Source organism: Sorex araneus, chromosome 5 (genome assembly GCF_027595985.1).
Source record: "Sorex araneus isolate mSorAra2 chromosome 5, mSorAra2.pri, whole genome shotgun sequence".
NCBI lineage: Eukaryota > Metazoa > Chordata > Mammalia > Eulipotyphla > Soricidae > Sorex > Sorex araneus.
In genome coordinates, this window is record NC_073306.1 from 81134643 (window position 1) to 81154921 (window position 20279).

The following is a 20279-nucleotide window of genomic DNA, read 5'->3' on the forward strand; positions in this document are numbered from 1 at the left end:
CCCAAGCCTGTTATCTTATGCATGGTTTGCAAAGTTTTTCCTGATTCAGTAGGGTGTCTTTTAAAATTTAGCTTGTTTTTACTTTTTTAAATATGGGCAGTTAATACGCATAAAGTGGAGCCAGGGAAGCCTCTTGAACAGATGATGCTGGGAAAACCGGATTAGCAACATGCAGAAAATGTGAAATTGGATCCCTACCTCACATTATACATAAAAGTTAATTCAGAATCAATCCATGATTTAGAACTTAGGCTAGAATCCATAAAAACACATGGAGGAAAGAGTAAGAAGCCAAGGTACAGACCTGAGGTTGTCTTCAATGTTTCAACTACACTGGCAAAAGAAAACAAAAACAACAATAAGCAAACGGAACTACATTGATTTAAAAAAAAAATCATTTAAACCACTTTTTTTGTTTGCTTGTCTTGGGACCATACCTGGTTGAGCTCAGAGATTACTCCTAGCACTGTGCTCAGAAGACCAAACCCAGGTCTGTTGCACATAAGGCAAGTGCCTTACCTCCCTCTTGCCCATATTCAAACCACTTTTAAGAGCACAGCTGAGAGGCATTAAATATATTTAGTGTTGCACAACCACCACAACATGACCCCCAGTCATAACAAAGAAAGAGAAAGGAACGGGTTAAAAAAATGAAACATATTCTTGTAAAATGGAAAAACTTTAATTGTTTAAAGCAAAGGCACAAGTAAACATCTCGGATTATTATACAATGTTATAAAAAGAAATTCCAAGAGTAAATATAATACATTATAATTTTGCTTCTTTACAGTTACTCTAATGTATTACTTTACCATCTCTTTGAGTAATGTGATGTGATGTGATGTAAAATCTTGGATTATAGAGAATCCATTCCACTTTTACCAGAAGTTTTAATTTTGATGGAATGAATTAAATTAAAATGTAGAAAAGTAAGGTATGGTACTACACAACAGCAAACTGACCTTGGAAAGGCCTTATCAAAACACAATTCTCTTAATTTCCTTTAAAGTTAAAAATTAATAGTACATTATGTAAAAGATGTAAAAGAGTAAAGAATGAACCAAATAATTTCTTATGATGTTAAAAATAAAAAGTTAAAAAAGGTCTAGACCTTGTTTTCAGTCAAAGGCACTAACTGGAGAATAACCAGCTGCATCATGTTCAACCACTAAGAAAAAGTTCTTCCAAAATTGCTGGCCAGTCGGTTGGACTTGATGTCTCAATTCATCATCAGAACTGAGGGCCTAATGTTAATAAAAGAATAAAGACTATATAGTTATATCTTGACTTCATTTTCCAGGAAGATTATAAATCCTAAGAGTAATTAAAGATCTTGAATGTGAATATTATTTTAAGTCTCAATAGTTGAAATGTCAACAAATTTTTACCACTTCTTACACCTAACTCCATGTACAGCACTTAAGGAACTCTTTAAGAATGTCTTTCAGTTTAAAATTCAAACATAATTCAAGAAAGCTGTTTCTGTTCTAATGTCAATGGTAAGTAACACTGACACAGTAGAGCATATGCTACACATCAATGATGTATGCTTAAAACCACGGGATCCAACTTTTACACACCTGAGAACTGGCACTGCCCAAACACTGACCAACAGTTAACCATAGTGGTTGATATCAGAATTTCTCAACCTTAAGCCTGCGAAAAGTGGTTGGAAACCACTGTTTTAAAAAATATTTTGAGTTCTTTCCCCATTTCCAAAGATAAAGATAACCTTCCAAGTTTGTCTATGGCATCAATGATTTTATGATATAAAGCAGCTACTTTTGGGAGCCATATCAGTGTTACTCAGGGCTTACTCCTTGGTCTGTGTTCAGAAATCTCTCCCAGTAGGGCTGGAGGGAACATCTGTGGTGCCTGGGATTGAACGCAGGTCATGTGCATCAAGGCAAGGGCTTTACCTGCTATATACTACCTTTCTGGCCCCAACGAAATTTTAGACTTCCAAACCACTAGCTCAACAGTAACAGTAGACTGTTAGATATTCTAAGACAAACTGAATAAATAAAGCTATATTTTGAAGTATCTAAACCAAAGGTCAGGAAGGAATCTTTGCCTCTCTCTAAAGTGCTAGAATGGACATATGTTAAGGGGAGCCAGATCCTCTCAGCTGCAACTACTCAACTCTGCCATTGTCCCACAAAAGCAGCCATCTACAATCTAAGTGGAGCATAAAACTTTGACACTTTAATCTGAATCTCATATGATTTTCATATAACACCAATGATTTGTTTTTCTTCCTCCAACTATTCTTGTCACCTGAGCATCGATAGGTACTAGATTGACAGCATGAAAGACTTGTCAGACAATATTAGGAGCAGTGTTTTACACTCACGAACTACACACGAGTTTAAGAGTATTGTTTGTATGCATAGTTTTATAGCTCTACATATCTACAAGTGCATTAAAAACATTTAAATCAAATTCATTTAATTCAAAAAAGTGGGGAACTGAGAAATTTACTAGCTGAACCATTTCAAATGCTTTGGGGTTAGGTCTGGATTTAAATCTTGGCCAGAGATATGGTTCAGTAGAAAAGCACTCCTTGCAAGCTTGAGGCCCTGGGTTAAATTCCTTGCACTGACAAAAATATAAGTAAATCTCGTCTCTGGCATTTTTCAGCTTTGACCACAAATGGACAACTTAACCACGTGAATTCAGTCTGGTACTACAGACATAGCAGGCAGGTTTTTAATCTTATTTCTCAAGAAAACAACCACATAGAGCCTAATGGTTCTAGTAAATTCTAGGACCAGTAATTCAACAAGCACTGTATTTCCCAGTAAGGCTTAACTCCTGGTTCTAGAAAACTAATTTTAGCTCACCTACTCCATTCTATCATAAAAAAAATTTTTTTACATGAAATATATTGTGTAAAATTGTATATCCCTATATACCTTCTTCGTATATTTTCAAGGCTATTTTTTCCATAGGCTGTTGATAAAAATGAGAGTAAAAGGCATTGAGTTAGCACATTCTTTTTGTCTTTCCATAGTGTGAATTTAATCTGGGTGGTTCTTGCAATTTATCAATGACAGGCATTTTGTTTTCTCAGGGAAAAGTCCAGATGATTTTAAAAAAAAAAGGGGGAGTAGTAAAGTTTTCTTATGGCTTTATACTAGATAATATGAAAGATAATGTTTGTGGGATACTTGAAATATGACTGTGGATCATAAACTTCAGTCCAATGTTTTAATTACATTAAATAGAATATTAGCACTATGCAGTATGTGCTATTCTTTAATCATGAAAAATGTATTTAGTGACAGTCATGAAATAAAATATTTCTCAATAGTGTTTTTGAACAAGCATCAATTATGTTATAAATCTGCTAGTGCTGAATGCTAAGCAAAATACTAATGCTATTAAAATATTAGTGTTTGGTTTTATTTTTAATTTTATTTTAATCTATTATTTACAAAAATCTTTTTTAGGATGAAGGCAGTTATTTTGCAACTGGTATATTTCTTTGTATAAAATGATGTTCAGTGTGGGGTAATGGCAGGATTATAAATATGTACAAAAAACTGTATTTGCAGTTAACCTACAACTCTGATTGGTAGGTAATACATGAAGTATCATATGCACATAAAAGTTAGAAATTATAGTGAAACTTAAAAACTCTCAAGACACACAATCATTGTTTATAAAATTATATGAAAAAAATAAAAAGCTTTGTGTTTGGGAACTCTCAGTGGCCCATTAATGAACAGTCATTTTAATGAAAAAAAAAAATCCCCCAAACACAAAACACAAGGTTTATGCAAGGCTTATGTCTTGAATAAATGTCTGCTGACAGCTGCCCTGAAAACAAATTGATGAACATAAAATGTACAATTTGTTCACTGGACATAAAATATTGCACAAGAGCAGTTTGTCTGAAGAAAATTCAATTTTCCATAGTTCTGAACTTCAAAATGGTTCCCACATATAGATCTAATTGTATTTTCTAAACAAGACACACTAATATTCAGTAATACTGTTAGATCCTTATTCCCCCTCCCCCGTTAACCATACTCTTGCCTACTTTATGGCAATGGTTAAGTCAGTGGTGAAGATTTGGCAAAGATAAAAAGGCAGATAAAATAGTAAAATATATATATGTTCATATATATATATATTTACATATGAAACAGATGTCTTCCAAAAACCCTTAATCACACGATAGTTGATCCCTTGAACAAATCCAAATCCACAGTCTAGGTCACAGTGATGTCAGACAGTGGTTGAGTAAGACTCTCGTCTCGAAGGCCACTCCTTCTGAACCACGGGGTCCCTCTCTCTGGTCTCCAGCACACTGTCTTCTGGTTCACTTTCACTGTCATCAGCCACAACAGGGTCCAAAGACACAGGGGCAGGTTTTCTGTGCAAAGGAAAACCAGCACCACTTTCTGGCAAGGAATTATCTATAAAATCTTCATCAGAGGAATGCAATGATTCATCATCTATTAAATGGTTGACGATGTGGATTCCATCAAAAGAGGGTTGGCCTGAGAAGCCCCTCTGGCCTTTCAGACATCTGAGCTGTTAAAAACAAAATCTGAGTTAGTACACTCAACTGGGGAGATTATAATCCATAGAGAGCAAATGTTTTTGCTTAAGGAAGAGATGCTTTGATCTTTTTTCATTTACAGATATAACAGTCTACCAATTAAAGGCCTCCTATGTGCTATGTACTTAATTAAATCAACAAATGATACTGAGTGGATGGCTTTGCTAATCCTCATTTTGCAGATTAGGAAACGTAGACTCAGACTAACCTGCTCACATTTGGCTGAATGAAAGGTTTGGATTCAAGCTGAACCTTCACTATGATAGAAATAATATAACAGTTACAAACTTATCATCATCTGTCTTCAACAGCACACCATGGAAAACCTTATCATGTTGTACCTCTCCCTTTTCTGGATCATTCTGAAACAGATCCTAGCCACTCTATCACCTCTATCACTTCATCCATAAGTTTTACAGCATATATCTCCTATTAAAATGGATTTTAAAACCATACTCGAAGTATCTTAAGAGCATGCCTCCATAACTCTGTCAATAATGAAAATAATTTATAAATCAATGAAATTTGTTAACAATCCCCATTCTACTATTCACAGCCTAAAGTCCACACCATTGTCACTTAGGGCAGAATTTCTTTTCCCCACTACCAGTGTTTCCTTTGTGTGTCTGGAATGCAGTTGTGTACATTTTTTTTTCTCTTTGGGTCACACCCAGCGATGCTCAGGGGTTACTCCTGGCTCTGCACTCAGGAATTACTCCTGGCAGTGCTTGGGGGACCATATGGGATGTCGGGGATCGAACCCGGGTCGGCCGAGTGCAAGGCAAACGCCCTACCCGCTGTGCTATTGCTCCAGCCCCAGTTGTGTACATTTTTGCCTTCCTTTTCTACTCTTTCCCAGAGGAAGTGACTTTTCTCACCAGGGAGAAAAGGAGAGAAATGAAATTTATGACTCTATTCCTTACTGCTCTCTCCATCTTTGGGATGAAGGTGTCATTTCTCAGTCCTTGGAGCTTCAGAGGGCCAGAACATCCTATGGGAAGGCTAAGGAGGAGCCTGCTAATACCACCGGTGACTGGATGAGTAAGTCTGATGAATTTTAGAGTTCCATATTAAAAACCTCTTTGCTTTAAAAATTAAAAAAAAATCTAAGTTACATATTGCAAAATTAGTTTTATTAGAAGTAAATATGATTCCATCATTTGCTAGAGGGGGTACCAGTAAACACACAGCTATGCACATGAAGATACGAGCTCTACCATTTAAACCAAACCCCTGGCCATTAATCTTCCACTTTCTACCTGAGTTTCCTCATAACCACTACCATATAAATAATCACTTCCACTCTAGATAATGAAGAGCTGGTGTTTTTAAATATAACATTTATTTTATGCATCCTAAAGAGCTGTTTTTTAATATAAAATTTAGTATTGATGTTATGACTTAAGTTCTCCCATACATTATGAATTTTCTCCTACAACAAAGCAGATGTGTCAAAAAGAAAAGTCCACTTTATAATAAACAATTAACTAGCCAAATTTCCCTAGGTGATCAAGACTTTTTCTGAAATATACCCCATGCTTCTGACCCTTATTACCAGCAACCTTCAATTTTGTTTTTCAGGGACTAATTCCTGGTCCCTTACTCAAGGCAATGTGAAATATTCAGGAAATATTACACGCACTTTCAAAATTAACGGTACTGTGGGGGGAGAGTCAGGCCTTGTCCTGACACCTCTTGGTCTTCCTAGGGGTTTCCAGGAAGAACTGAAGAAACCTCAATACTCCCCTGTTCGGTATGTGACAAAGGGAAAAGAAAGAACGTAGGGACTCTTCGCAGTGATGTCTGCAAACTTCATTCACAAAGAAATCCCCGTGCCCTGGACCAAAGGAACCAAACTACAATGAGGTACAGTGCAATTCAAATAACACCTCTGTCCTTGGCAGAGCAGAAGGGATCTAAACTCAGAGTTTGGGATCCTTAGGGAAAGGGGACCGAGGTCCACAAAGACCTACCCGCAGTGGTATCCCCATGGCAGGACTCCAACGGCCTCCCTCTGATGTAATATCCTATCACCTTATTGCAACACACAATATATAACTGAGTGTTCAATTAAGTCAGTTAATCTCTTTGTCTTTTTCTACCAGGCGTTCTTAAGAAACACTAGGGACTGGACGTGTTTTCCTTTTTCCTGGCTGTTAGAAAGGAGCAGGATGGCAGGAGAACCACCACTTCCCAGTTGTTTGGGGCGCTGAAATCTTCCTTTGCTCGAACAAAACCTACTTTACTGAAAACATCGCAGGCTCATCTTAGACTAACAAGTAGTCTCAAACACAACAAACTACAGATTAATGTTAAAGGCGATACAAGGAACGCCTCTTTATTTGATGAGTACTGAATCAAGAACAGCAGAAGCATGGGGTAATGTTTTGGTGGAGAAAAACAGAAAGAAGGGAGAAAAGTGGTGCTTCACCTGGCTCAGGGGACCAAGTGGTGCTAGGGACTGAAATAGGGTTTGAAAGATGAAAGACACACACTGAAACTCCTGTGCGATTTCTCTGGCCCTCAGATATTTGCATCTTAAATAAGTATGCTCTATGATTCTGAAGAGAACGATTCATAGATGACATTTCAAGATTCTGCAGTAATTGGACTACATATAGGAGTAGTTTTTATGTTATATCATGTTAAGAAAACCTTCAATGGGTAAATAAACTTAAAGATTTCTTGTTAACTTCTCACTGATACTATTACACTGCCACTGTCATACTTTCTTCAATGCAATGGTCTCGGGGCTGGAGAGATAGTACAGCAGGGAAGATGCTTGCCTTGCACGCAGCAGACCTGGGTTTGATCCCCCACATTCCATATGGTCTCCAGTGCATCTCCAGAGTGATTCCAGGGTGCAGAACCAAAAGTAACCCCCGAGTACCTCTGGGTGTGGCCCAGAAACAAACAAACAAGCAATGGTCTAAATGTGGGATAGGGAAAATGAACTAAACACAGACTAGAGAAAAACCAACTAAAGGGAAAAAGCAAATCAAAATGGAGAGAACCACAAGGCTTATAAACAATTTTTTGAACATAATCTATTCTTCGGAGGTTTAAGGATACCTTCTCCACCTACTTTTAAGTCTAGGTCTCACTGAGTAAGTGTTTCATCACAGAGGAACACCATTCAATCTCAGACACAGTGATGTCTCACACTGTATCTGAGAGAGGGAGAGAAAGAGAGAGAGAGAATGTCTGAGTGTGTGTGCACATAGAAAGCAGAGCCTTGCACCTTCTCCTATTAAACAAACTATTGAGTTCAAATTTTATTCCTGCGTTTAGGAAGCCTTGGAACCAATCCCTGGAACCACACACATAATCTCCCACTATATTTTAAGAACTAAAATAATGAAAGTAAAAAATAAACACAAAATAAAAATCAAACACAAATTAAAACACGGGGAGTGGATCTGAGTAAAACACTTTTCTAGTAAAGTGTACAAATGGCAAACAAACATACAAAACAATGCTTAGTATCAATAATCACAAAGAAATATAAGCCAAATCATGAGGTATCACCTCATGCTATTAGAAAAAAAGATAAGAGCCAATAAATGGTGGCAAGGATGTGGAAAAAGGAATTCTTGTGAACACTTGGGAATATAAATTGGTGCAGGTTCTATGGAAAACAGTATGGTGTTTCTTCAAAAGAGTAAATACAGAACTACCATATGATCCAGCAATTCCACTCAGCATTCATATAAAAAAAATGAAAACATACATGCAATCTCAAGTTCATTGTAACTTTATCTACAATAGTTGTGGTATGGAAACAACCCATGTCCATAGACAGAAGAATGAAGATGGTGTAGTACAAGCAGTGTGTGCACACACATGTGTGCGTGAGACAGACCAGACCTTTCTTAAGAGTGGAACACTTTCTCCAGGTTTTTGTTTAGGTTCTGATTTCTCTCTGAATGACAGTAAGTAAATGTCCTTTCTTAAGTATCATACATGTGAAAAGTTCCATTAGAGAGATATAGTATGTGCTCAAAATGTGGAGGCAAAAGAGCACAAAAAGTTTTGGGGGGAATGCTAAGCAGTTTAATACTAGGCTGCTAGCAGAGGCGAAGGGGAGTAGCATGGAGAGGTTGTAAATGTAAGACAATCTGCTAAATGTAAACGGCTAAGACAAAGAGGTCAACCTGTCCAATTATCAGGTTCCTATTGCTCCAGTCCCTCGACTTTTATTAAAAAAAAAAAAAAGACTATTATCTGGCTGAAGAGATAGAACAGTAAGTAGGGGACTTGTCTTGCAAGTGGCTGACCTGGGTTTAATCCCAGGCATCACATACTGTCCCCGAGCCTACCAGGAGAGACCCTTGAGACTACTGGGTGTGGCTCAAAAACTAAAACAAAAGAAAAGTCAATTATCAGCAAATTTCATTCGGCTATTTTGATTATTTTTATGTTAAAGTCATCAAAACTATCTCAAAATCATTTTGGAGCAGAACAAGGTAGGATATAAATCTCAAGACAAATATTTTCCACCATCTACATTATTCACTGTCATCCCGTTGCTCATTAATTTGTTCGAGCAGGCACCAGTAACCTCTCTCACTGAGAGACTTATTGTTACTGTTTTTGGCATATCCAATATGCATGGGTAGCTTGCCAGGCTCTGCCGTGTGGGCTCCATACTCTCAGTAGCTTGCCGGGCTCTCCGAGAGGGGCGGAGGAATCGAACACCAGTCGGCCGCGTGAAAGGGGAAAGCCCAACCACTGTGCTATCGCTCCAGCCCATCTACATTATTAGTGTCAATTATTTGTTTAGTTACATTCTAAGGATAAGGACGTCAATAAAAACCTCTCAAGTGCTTTCAAATTTATTTGCAGCTTGACAATTTAAATAAAAATTACAATCACCGAATAAAAGCCTTAAATATTCCATTGACAAAATAAAAACACAAAAATTGCATCCTTTAATATTCTTTCATTTCCCAGATTTTGATTATTAAATATTAGTTCAAAATTTAAAAATTTTGGTGGTCAGTGTGGTGGTGCAGAATGGTGCAGATGTGGTGACTCAATGGCCAATGGTGCTAGAGCCAGGTAGGCTGGGGTCAAACTCAGGGTGGTGTCAAGGCAGGCCTTGAGCTCCACCACTGAGCTATCTCCCCATGTATTAAAAAAAAAAAAGGCTGGGGTCACACCCAGTGGTCCTTGGGGGACCCAAGATCACTTCCAGCAATGGCATCGTAGGTGTGTCAGCTTGGTGCTGCGGATGGCTGTGCCTAGGGTCAGGAGGGTCACATCTCCTGGTGCAGGGAGGTGGATATGTGGTGCCGGGGGTAGAACTCGGTGGTTCCCTCGTGCTAAGGAGGCACTCTATCACTTAAGCTATCTTCCTAGCCCAATTTTATAAAATTTTATAAGGAATTTTACAAAAACTTTAATATTGTATTGTTTAATATGCACATGTGTATACAGAGATAAATACATTATTTACAGTTAAGTTTTTCTTACTTACATGATTTAATATTGGAGTTAAAATATATATTTTTTTACTCTTAAAAGTATCTATATTTGAACCTTTAACAGAACAAAATATTTCACATACACCTATGGTGTGTAAATAGTCCTTTACTAGCTTTCTAAAGGGGTAAGGGCAGGCTGAAGATCAGAGATGAGAGAAAATGAACCTATTATTCAGTTCACTTAAAGCTACACAATAGGTACCTCACTTATTTTTATTATGTTTCAAATTAAAACATTAATAACTTATTTTGAATAAGATTATTCAAATTTGGCAAGAGCCAGATGAGAGAATCCAGAGAGTTAGGATTATGATTCCACATCTTTTCTGTAAAATCTCTTCATTTCCTTCATGGTTTTAGCCCTTTACCATACAACAAAGTCTCAAAGCAGATTGGTTAAGTCCGTTGGCTCATTTAGTGGGACATAATCCTGGAGAGTGCTGCAGAGGTCTCCACAAAGCCCCTGCCTCAGAGAGCTCACGTCTGGGAAGGAGCGAGGAGACACCTCCATGAACCAGCATGGAGAAGGCAGTGACAGCCATGGTGTGTATAGGAGAGCTGATGGATAAATCTGGAAAGCATTGTGCTAAAGGTTACAGGCACATGAAATGGGACACACACTCCTTAGATAGAATGAACAGGGTTCATACACAAAAACAAGAAAACAACCAAAGTGGCTGGTGTATAGAGAGCAAAAAAAAAAAGGGGGGAGTAACAAGCTTTAGGAAACAGGTTGTGAACAGACCAACTCAAAAGTTAGAAACTGTGGAAACAATTTGGATATTAAGTGTGATAAGAAACAATTACAGACTTTCAACAAGGGAAATGCTATAATTTGATTTCTGTATAAATAAGCAGACCAGGCTATTATGTGATTAGAGATATGTATTAGAGTGAAAGGGCAAAGATCACTTAAAGAACCAGTGTGGTCGAATGAGGACTGATAGTGGCTGGTTGGGATGGTATGGTCCAAAAACAATATGGTTTTCAGTGGGTAATAGGGCCAGGGATATCATGCAGATATCATGTACATGCCCTGCAAGTGTAAGGCTCTAAATTCAATCCCTGCCACCACATCCCACCCCTGCCCTGCCCTTGTGCACACACAGCATGACTATAGTGTCCTCAGCATTACTGGGCCTGAGAAGCTACCCATTGCTGGGCTTAAGCACCATAAGGTCAGACCTGTATGGAGTTAAAATATTTAAAATCAGCACTCAGGAAAAAATATGGACTGGTTACTATATACACATACTATCTCTTCTGCTTGCCTGCCATGGTGGAAATTGTTTAGTATTCTCATTTTAATTATTTCTGTACTCTCAAATTTAGCGTTCTGGCTTGACGAGAATATACACATAAGATATACCGATGAACTCCACAGAAATGATGGCAGAATTCTTGAAAATGCCTTTATACTATCTTAAGTACGGTGGTAAATGAGACTGATAGCCAGAGGATGGGAACGCCAATGTAGGAAGAATGTACAGCTTCTTACCTGAAGAGGACTGCTTCATCATGTTATGCGTTAAGAGACAGAGTTAAAAAGAAAAAGTAAGAACGTGGAATTTATTTAAATAATACTTAAGGCATTCTTACTTAGCCATAATAATGAAAAAATTTAACCTTTACAAATAGACTAGATTTTAGTATTTCTCAATATTAATATAGTTAGCATATTCAGTAATGCTGATCAACAAAGCATTTAGTATTTGGAAAAGGAAAATGACAAGCTATTATATTTAACATAAAGAAGAAAGCAGTGTAGTTAATAAGAAAACAGGAAACTGACATGTTCATTGTCTGATGAAGGTAGGTTTTGACAGGAAACAGCAGTTTTTAGCAGCATGATAGTAAAAACTCAAACACCTAAAATATTTAAAAATGATCACAACTATTTCACATAAAAATTATCACTGACATTTTAAGTAGGGAGTACCTGCATGAATGATTATTCTGTAGTTCCAAAGGAAATTATTTCATTCATCTACTTCAGCAGCTAAACCACTAAAAGCTAACATAGAAGTTTCTTTTATAAACATGGTTTAAGAGATTTGTAGTTTTCAAATATAACTTAATGAACGAGAGAAATCTATGTTCAAAAAACATTGGATTGCCTGGGTTACCATCCTCGTGGAGAGAGGTACATGTTCTTTGTATGGTTGATTTCAGCACATTATAGGATACTGGTACCTTGAAAAAAGATTGAATTTTACAGTTGGTTTTAAAGATTCAATAGGTTCAAGTTCCTGCAATCTCCTAATATGTATGGGTAATACAATTATGAACTCAGTTATTGACATAAAGTTTAACAGTTAATAGCACTTTCATGCACATTATTTCAAGTTAAAAAATTTTCCTCCCGTGTGTGATTAGAGGTTGAATTGTGTAGGCAACTCCGCATTCTACCACTTTCTGAGATTCAAAAGAATAAGAAAGACTATATTGAGTATTTTGAAAGACAATCAATCCACAACAAAGTGGAAAAAAATCATCCACACACCAAAAAAACCCCTAACCAAATGAACTTTGATCACTACTAGACAGGGTTTAAACCATTGAAGTGAGTCATGTGATAGCAAGCGAACAGCAAAACAGTTGCAGTAAGTTTCCAAGACTGAGTCATATCAGATTATAAGAGCTCCTATTTGTACATTTGGGTTTATGTAAACTTTTTAAAACATAAAGCTAGAATGTATTATTTAAAAACATACAGTATACAAAAATTTAAATAATTATAGATTATACTCTAAATGGGGAGATGGAAATGAAGGCCAATAATAACATACATTTGTATTTCTACAACCTAGAGGTTTTACTTTTATTTCTCCTTAGAGTTTGATACGCATTCCTTAAAGAACAGTTTAAGTACTTAGTTTTCAAAATTTAGAACAGATATACATGTGCTGTAACAATAGGCTAAATCTATCTCAATGATCAGCTTCTTCAAAAACTGAACTGTATGTATGACAAAGACTAAAAGTAGCCACCAGCACACAAACCAAAAGGTTTCCAGTGAATCAGAACAGGAAACCAATAAAAGCAATCAATTACAGGTCATGACTTTTTGATCACTCCATTACCTAGACAAGAACCAAAATTCAGAGAGTCCTTAAGAATCAGATTAATTTTTAAAAAATTTAAGGTTCCACAAAAATAATACAAAATAGTTCTGAGAATGTTTTTGGCTTTTGGCTAAATGGGTCAAGAGATAAAACCCTTTTAAAACAATAGATTCTGGACCAGAGAATAGGCCAGTGGGGAGGGCGTTTGCCTTGCACACAGCCCACCTAAGTTCAATCCCTGGTATCCCATATGGTCCCCTGAGCACTGCCACGAGTGACTCCTGAGGGCAGAGTCAGGAATAACCCTGAGCATTGCTGGGTGTGACTCAAAAGCCAAAAACAACAACAACAAAAAACCCCACAAAACACCAAAACCCCTCCTAAACAAACAAAAAAACCACCAAAATCCTCCCTCACAAAAATCCAATAGATTTTATTTGAAATGTACAACATGAAATAGTTAATACTCAAATTTTTATAAACAGACACATTCACATGGATAAGTAAAAAAAGGTGGAAAGTTTGGAACTGAAGAACTCACATAGTACATATGTCACTAGAGAAAAGAGGTGAAAGAAATAAAAGTCACTTATAAAGAATTCTTCAGTTTTTCCAATACAGTATTGTTTGGTTTATCCACTCTTCTAGGGCAAACAAATGAAACTGCCATTTTATTGTTCCTGGCAACTGACACATTTTGTTAAAACTGAGACCATTAATACTACTTAGAATGTATCCTAATGTCAATGGTGATGAGGTTAGGAATATATGAGTTTCTATGTAAATTATGACCAATTACAGGAAATAAATCACTTCACACTTGTTTCATTTTGAACTTTTAAAGCTACTTCAAAGTACCACATATATGTCATTTGATTTCATTTGCTTCAACTGAAGAGCTGAAGTACTGAAGAAAATTCAATCCTTTAGCAAAACATTCTCATGAAAATGGGCTGGAGAGAGAGAAAGCACATGGGGGAAGATGACTGCCTGAATGTGGTCGCCTAGGGGTGATCCCTAGTACCCCATACAGTTTCTTAAGCTCGGCCAGGAGTGATTCCTGAACACAGAGCCAGAAGTAAGCTCTGAGCACTGCCAAATTTAGTACAAAAGGAAGGGAAGAGAGGAAGAGGGAAGGGGGAAAAAAAGGATAAGGTAAAATGAAGTATGGATACATGCTACAACATGGATGAAATCTTGTAAATAGTAGGGAGAAGAGTGGAGTGGAGAAGAAATGATTAAACAAAGTATTACTTTCCTATCTTGATTCAGTTAAGAGAAAATATTCATCTCTACAACTAAGTAATAAATCAATGTCAGCTCATCCAATCACTTGGCTAAATTTTAAGTCTATAAAAAACCCTACCAATTCAATTATAGACAAAAAACTTCAATGAGATGAGAAAATATCTGAGTAGACATATTAAGTAAAATACAAATGTCCAATAAGATTGAAGACAAGGTCGGCGAAACCCTCCACGATATTGAAGATAAAGGTATCTTCAAACGTGACACGGAACTAAGCAATCTAGTAAAAACAGAGATCAACAAATGGGACTACATTAAACTTAAAAGCTTCTGCACCGCAAGAGATACAGTGACCAGAATACAAAGACTATCCACAGAATGGGAAAGGATATTTACACAATACCCATCAGATAAGGGGTTGAAATCAATGGTATATAAAGCACTGGTTGAACTCTACAAGAAGAAAACATCCAACCCCATCAAAAAATGGGGCGAAGAAATGAACAGAAACTTTACCAAGGAAGAAATACGAATGGCCAAAAGGCACATGAAAAAGTGCTCTGCATCACTAATCATCAGAGAGATGCAGATCAAAACAACTTTGAGATACCACCTCACACCACAGAGACTAGCACACATCCAAAAGAACAAAAGCAACCGCTGTTGGAGAGGATGTGGGGAGAAAGGGACCCTTCTTCACTGCTGGTGGGAATGCCGACTGGTTCAGCCCTTCTGGAAAACAATATGGACGACTCTCAAAAAATTAGATATTGAATTCCCATTTGACCCAGCAATACCACTGCTGGGAATATATCCCAGAGAGGCAAAAAAGTACAATCGAAATGGCATCTGCACATGTATGTTCATCGCAGCACTGTTTACAATAGCCAGAATCTGGAAAAAACCCGAATGCCCCAGAACGGATGACTGGTTGAGGAAACTTTGGTACATCTATACAATGGAATACTATGCAGCTGTTAGAAAAAAGGAGGTCAAGAATTTTGTAGTCAAGTGGATGGGCATGAAAAGTTTCATGCTGAGTGAAATGAGTCAGAAGGAGAGAGACAGACATAGAAAGATTGCACTCATCTATGGTATATAGAATAACAGAGTGGGAGACTAACACCCAAGAACTGTAGAAATAAGTACCAGGAGGTTGACTCCATGGCTTCGAGGCTGGCCTCACGTTCCGGGGAAAGGTCAACCCAGAGAAGCGATCACCAACTACATTGTAGTCGAAGGCCATGTGGGGGAAGGGAGTTGTGGGCTGAATGAGGGCTAGAGACTGAGCACAGCGGCCACTCACACCTTTATTGCAAACCACAACAGCTAATTAGAGAGAGAAAACAGAAGGGAATGCCTTGCCACAGTGGCAGGGTGGGGTGGGGGGGAGATGGGATTGGGGAGGGTGGGAGGGACACTGGGTTTACGGGTGGTGGAGAACGGGCACTGGTGAAGGGATGGGTTCCAAACTTTGTATGAGGGAAGTATAAGCACAAAAGTGTATAAATCTGTAACTGTACCCTCACGGTGATTCTCTAATTAAAAATAAATAAATTAAAAAAAAAATAAAAAAATAAAGTGGATTGTGAGATTAAAAAAAAAAACAAAAAAAAAAAACAAATGTCCAATAAGCATATATAAAATTTCCCAGTATCATTAGTTCTCAGGAGAATACAATCAAAATAAAATGGAATTCTCATTGACTAGGATGTTGAAAGAATATCAAGCATCTTTCATACCTAGCTGATGAGAACATAAAATAGTGTCACTGTTTTTAAAAAGATATGGTAATTTGTCAAATGGTTAAACATAGTCATCTATGATGCAGCAATTCCAGTACTAAGAAGTTATTCAAGACCAATGAAAACATATGCTCATGAAGAAAATTGTACATGAATGGATTAAAAAAAGGTAAGACATAATGAAGTATTGATAAATGCTACAACATGGTTGAAATCTTGAAAATACTATGAGTGAGGGCTGGAGCAATAGCATAGCAGGTAGGGTGTTTGTCTTGCAAGCGACCGACCCGGTTTTGATTCCCAACATCCCAAATGGTCCCCTGAGCTCCGCCAGGGCTAATTCCTGAGTGCAGAACCAGGAGTAACCCTGTGCATCGCAGGGTGTGAACCAAAAAGCAAAAAAAAAAAAAAAGAAAGAAAAGGAAAATATTATGAAAGAAGCCAGACACAATTATAATTCCATTTAAATAAATTGGAAACTCTATAGAGATGGAAAACATAGGTGCCCTAGGGTTCTCTGGGGGAAATGAGTATTAAGTAATGATGGAAATGGAATTTTTGAGTGATAAAAATGTTTCAAAAAGACTACTGGTTATCATCATTTTCTCTATCAAATATATATCAAATATATATCAAATTTGATAGCATATATCAAAACATACTAAAATCACTGAACTGTATGTGCATTATATCTCAATAAATATAAAATTTGCATGTGTTATACACACAGAAGGATGAGGAAGGGCTGGAGCAGTAGCACAGCGGGTAGGGTGTTTGCCTTGCATGAGGCTGACTTGGGTTCGATTTCTCCGCCCCTCTCGGAGAGCCCAGCAAGCTACCGAGAGTATCTCGCCTGCACTGCACGGCAGAGCCTGAAAATCTACCCGTGGCGTATTTGATATGCCAAAAACAGTAACAACAAGTCTCACAATGGAGACGTTACTGGTGCAAGCTTGAGGAAATGGATGAGCAATGGGATGACAGTGATACACACATATAAAAAACATAGTTATTTGGTGGGTACACTCCCAAAGACACTACTGCCAGGTGGAAAACAAATAACTTTCTATTTTTTAGAAATGCAGAAAATGTAACTGAATGAAAAAATTACCAGCAACTAGTTACTACTTCAACAGGAGAAAAAATGGTGGCTAGCTACTACAGCTTCATTTTAAATAAGCAGAAAATATCTGCAATTTAAAAAGCTGATGTTTAGACTGAAGTACTAAGAAAAGGAGAACAATGCATCTAGTATTCACCTTTTTTCAGAAACTAAAATCAACTTCTAATGGGAAAATCATTTCTAAAAAAAACCACATGTATAGTCACAGGATTACACCCTTTTGTCACTAAGTACAAACTATGCTTTCCAAAGGACAAGGTTAGTATCTTTCTCTTCCTCATTCTGAGGTGCTCACAGGCTGCTTAGTTAAGATTGGGCACTTGCAAACCACATGACCTCAGGAATGCTATCTTATCACATCACAGGTTCCTCACACTGACCACAACAACTTAAATCAGACAGCAGCAAAGTAGCACCAAGTCTTTTTGACACGTATTATTGCTATGGCATTTTCAGCTGTCCAGTTTGTGGGGAGTGAAAATCTGATTATCTCACGTCCAACTGCATCTGTGAGATACTGTCCATGAAAAGCACATGATTTACTGCACTAGGGACTGCCAACCACAAGTGAAAAAAATTTTAGTTCTTGTAAATCTGTGAATCAGCTATACATCTTTGATTAATTCTCTTTAATTGACACTCAGAAAATTTGTGGAGACAATTTTCCAACATCACATGCTTGAAAAGCGGTCAATACTATACATATTGCGTCTTAAAAAAAAAAAGGAATTTAAAATCTAGTCATTTGATCCAAAAGAAAATATAGCTTTAAAAATGGTGGGCTGGGGCTGGAGACATAGTACAGCAGACAAGGTGCTTGTCTTGCACATGGAAGACTCGGGTTTGATCCCTGGCACTTCACAGAGTACCTTGAGCTCCTCCAGGAGGGATTCCTGAGCACAGAGTCAGAAGCAAGCCCTCAGCACAGACAGCCATGGTCCCAAAGCAAATAAACAAACAAACAAGCAAACAAAAGGTTGGCTATTTCAAAACCATGGCACAGCTGATGAAATTGGACTTTCATGTTTAAAAATACATGGGAATTGGGGTCACAGACATAGTACAGTAGGTAAGATGCTTGCCCTGCATATGTCTGACCTGGGTTCAGTTCCCAGAACCCTGTATGGTCCCCTGAATCTGCCAGGAGTTGTGAGTGAGGAGTCAGGAGTAAGCCCTGAGCATAGCTGGGTGTGGCCTCCAAACAAAACAAAACATAAAAACAAATTTAAAAAAAGAATAGATGAAAATATGTTTTGTATATAAGAACATTTAAGAATCTATAGGATTAAGAAAACAAGTGTGAAGTATAGGGTAGCTTATGAATAATAGCAAAGAAAGACTAAATCACATTAAAGGTTCAAATTGACTCTGGAAAGCATAGTTCAGAGGAAAGTTTCAAAGGGATTCTATTATAATTCAAGTGTAATCAAGGAATGCTTATTTGATGAATTTCCTCTTTCTAAATAATCATTATTTTTTTAATTAAGGAAGTTCTCATGTCTACCAGATCAATCTCCACACTACTGTCAGCACTACACTAGGAAAAAAGGATGAGGGAGAGCTCCTTTCCCTCTTGGGCTCAGCAGTCCCCTTCTCCACTGACTTTCTTTCTTGTACAGACCGTTTTCTCTGCAAGTGGTCCTTAAAGCCTCTGCATACGAGGATGTCTCTGCTTCAAATGTCCCTCTAACGCTGCACTGTCCCACTGCCCTTCAATAACAGAGTCCTGTGGTCCCCTGTCCAGATTCTCTGACAGGCTTCCAGGTCCCGGAACCGTGTAGTTCTACTACAGCCCTGCCCACAGACTCCTCTCACTACCACGATTCCTTAACAACATGGCCGGTGACTGCTACCATCACCTCGCACAGGCCTGGGAGAGATATGACAGAGAGGCCATTCAGTGGGCGGGAGAGAGGGCTCAACTGGCCAAGCATGTGCTTTGTATGTGGGAAGTCCAGGTTTAATCCCCAGCACTGTATGGTTCTCCACGCATCTCTGGGGACAATCTCTGAGCAAAGATCCAGAAGTAACCTCCAGCAACACTGGGGGTGACCCAAAATCAATAATAATAGCAACAGTAATAATCATTTTGGTACAGCTGCCTTTGGGATGCAGAAACTGAGGGCAAGGCCAGAGAGCTAAAAGATATTCAAATGCTCACAGACTGAATAAGCACGCACATGTCCTAAGGTCACAGTTAATCAGTGGCAGAGAAGTTCACTTCTCTAAAGTGGTAATTTCTTAACCATCTGTGTAACAAGGAGAACAAAGACACTCAACGAGGCTGGAGAGGGCTTGTCTTGCAACCGGCTGGCCCTGGATAGATCTCTGGAACCATATACAGTTCCCTGAGCATTGTCAAGAATGATTGCTGAGCACAGAGGCAGGAGTAAGCCATAAGCACCATTAGGTTTGGTCCATGTCCTCTCCCCAAGAAAACCCCCAAACAAAGACTTGAAACTAATTTTATTGATTTAAAAATGCATTATTACTATCAAGAACCTAATGAACTACATGTATACCTATGTTCTCTATCTTCAGTTTATAAAATTGTTTTGAAGTACTGTAGTGCAAGGAGAAAGTCAGGTGAAGAGTAGGGATAATTCATCAGCATCAGAATAATTCAAGGCATTTAAAAAATTAATACTGGACTGGAGTAATAGTACAGCAGGTAGGGTGTTTGCCTAGCACTCAGCCAACCTGCTTTCAGTCCCCGACGTCCCATATGGTCCCCCAAGCACCGAGAGGAGTAATTTCTGAGTGCAGAACCAGGAGTAACTCCTGAGCATTACTGGGTGTGACTCAAAAAGAAAAAAAATTCATTCTTAAAATGTAAGTGCATGAATGACTCCATCGGATTTTCTTTTTTTGTCACACTCAGCGATGCTCAGGGGTTACTCCTGGCTCATGTGCTCATGACCGTGCTTGGGGGACCATATGGAATGCTGGGAATTGAACCCAGGTTGGCCAAGTGCAAGGCAAACACCCTACCCGCTGTGCTATCGCTCTGGCCCCGTCCATTGGATTTTCAGCAGTTTGTTA

The 20279-nt window shown here is 38.0% G+C and overlaps 1 protein-coding gene across 3 annotated transcripts in view; it reads right to left on the reverse strand.

The window, feature by feature from the left end:
• Positions 1-666: 666 nt before the first annotated feature.
• Positions 667-20279, reverse strand: part of EVI5 (ecotropic viral integration site 5) — a 182858-nt gene continuing 163245 nt past the window's right edge. For 2 of the 3 annotated variants that reach the window (XM_055138201.1, XM_055138200.1), the window contains one exon: positions 667-4542. In XM_055138201.1, the coding sequence (XP_054994176.1) occupies positions 4234-4542 (309 nt within the window). In that variant the 3' untranslated portion in view covers positions 667-4233. Of the gene's footprint in view, positions 4543-11554; positions 12250-20279 lie in introns of all 3 variants that reach the window. The other variant, XR_008630186.1, reaches the window with a different exon arrangement.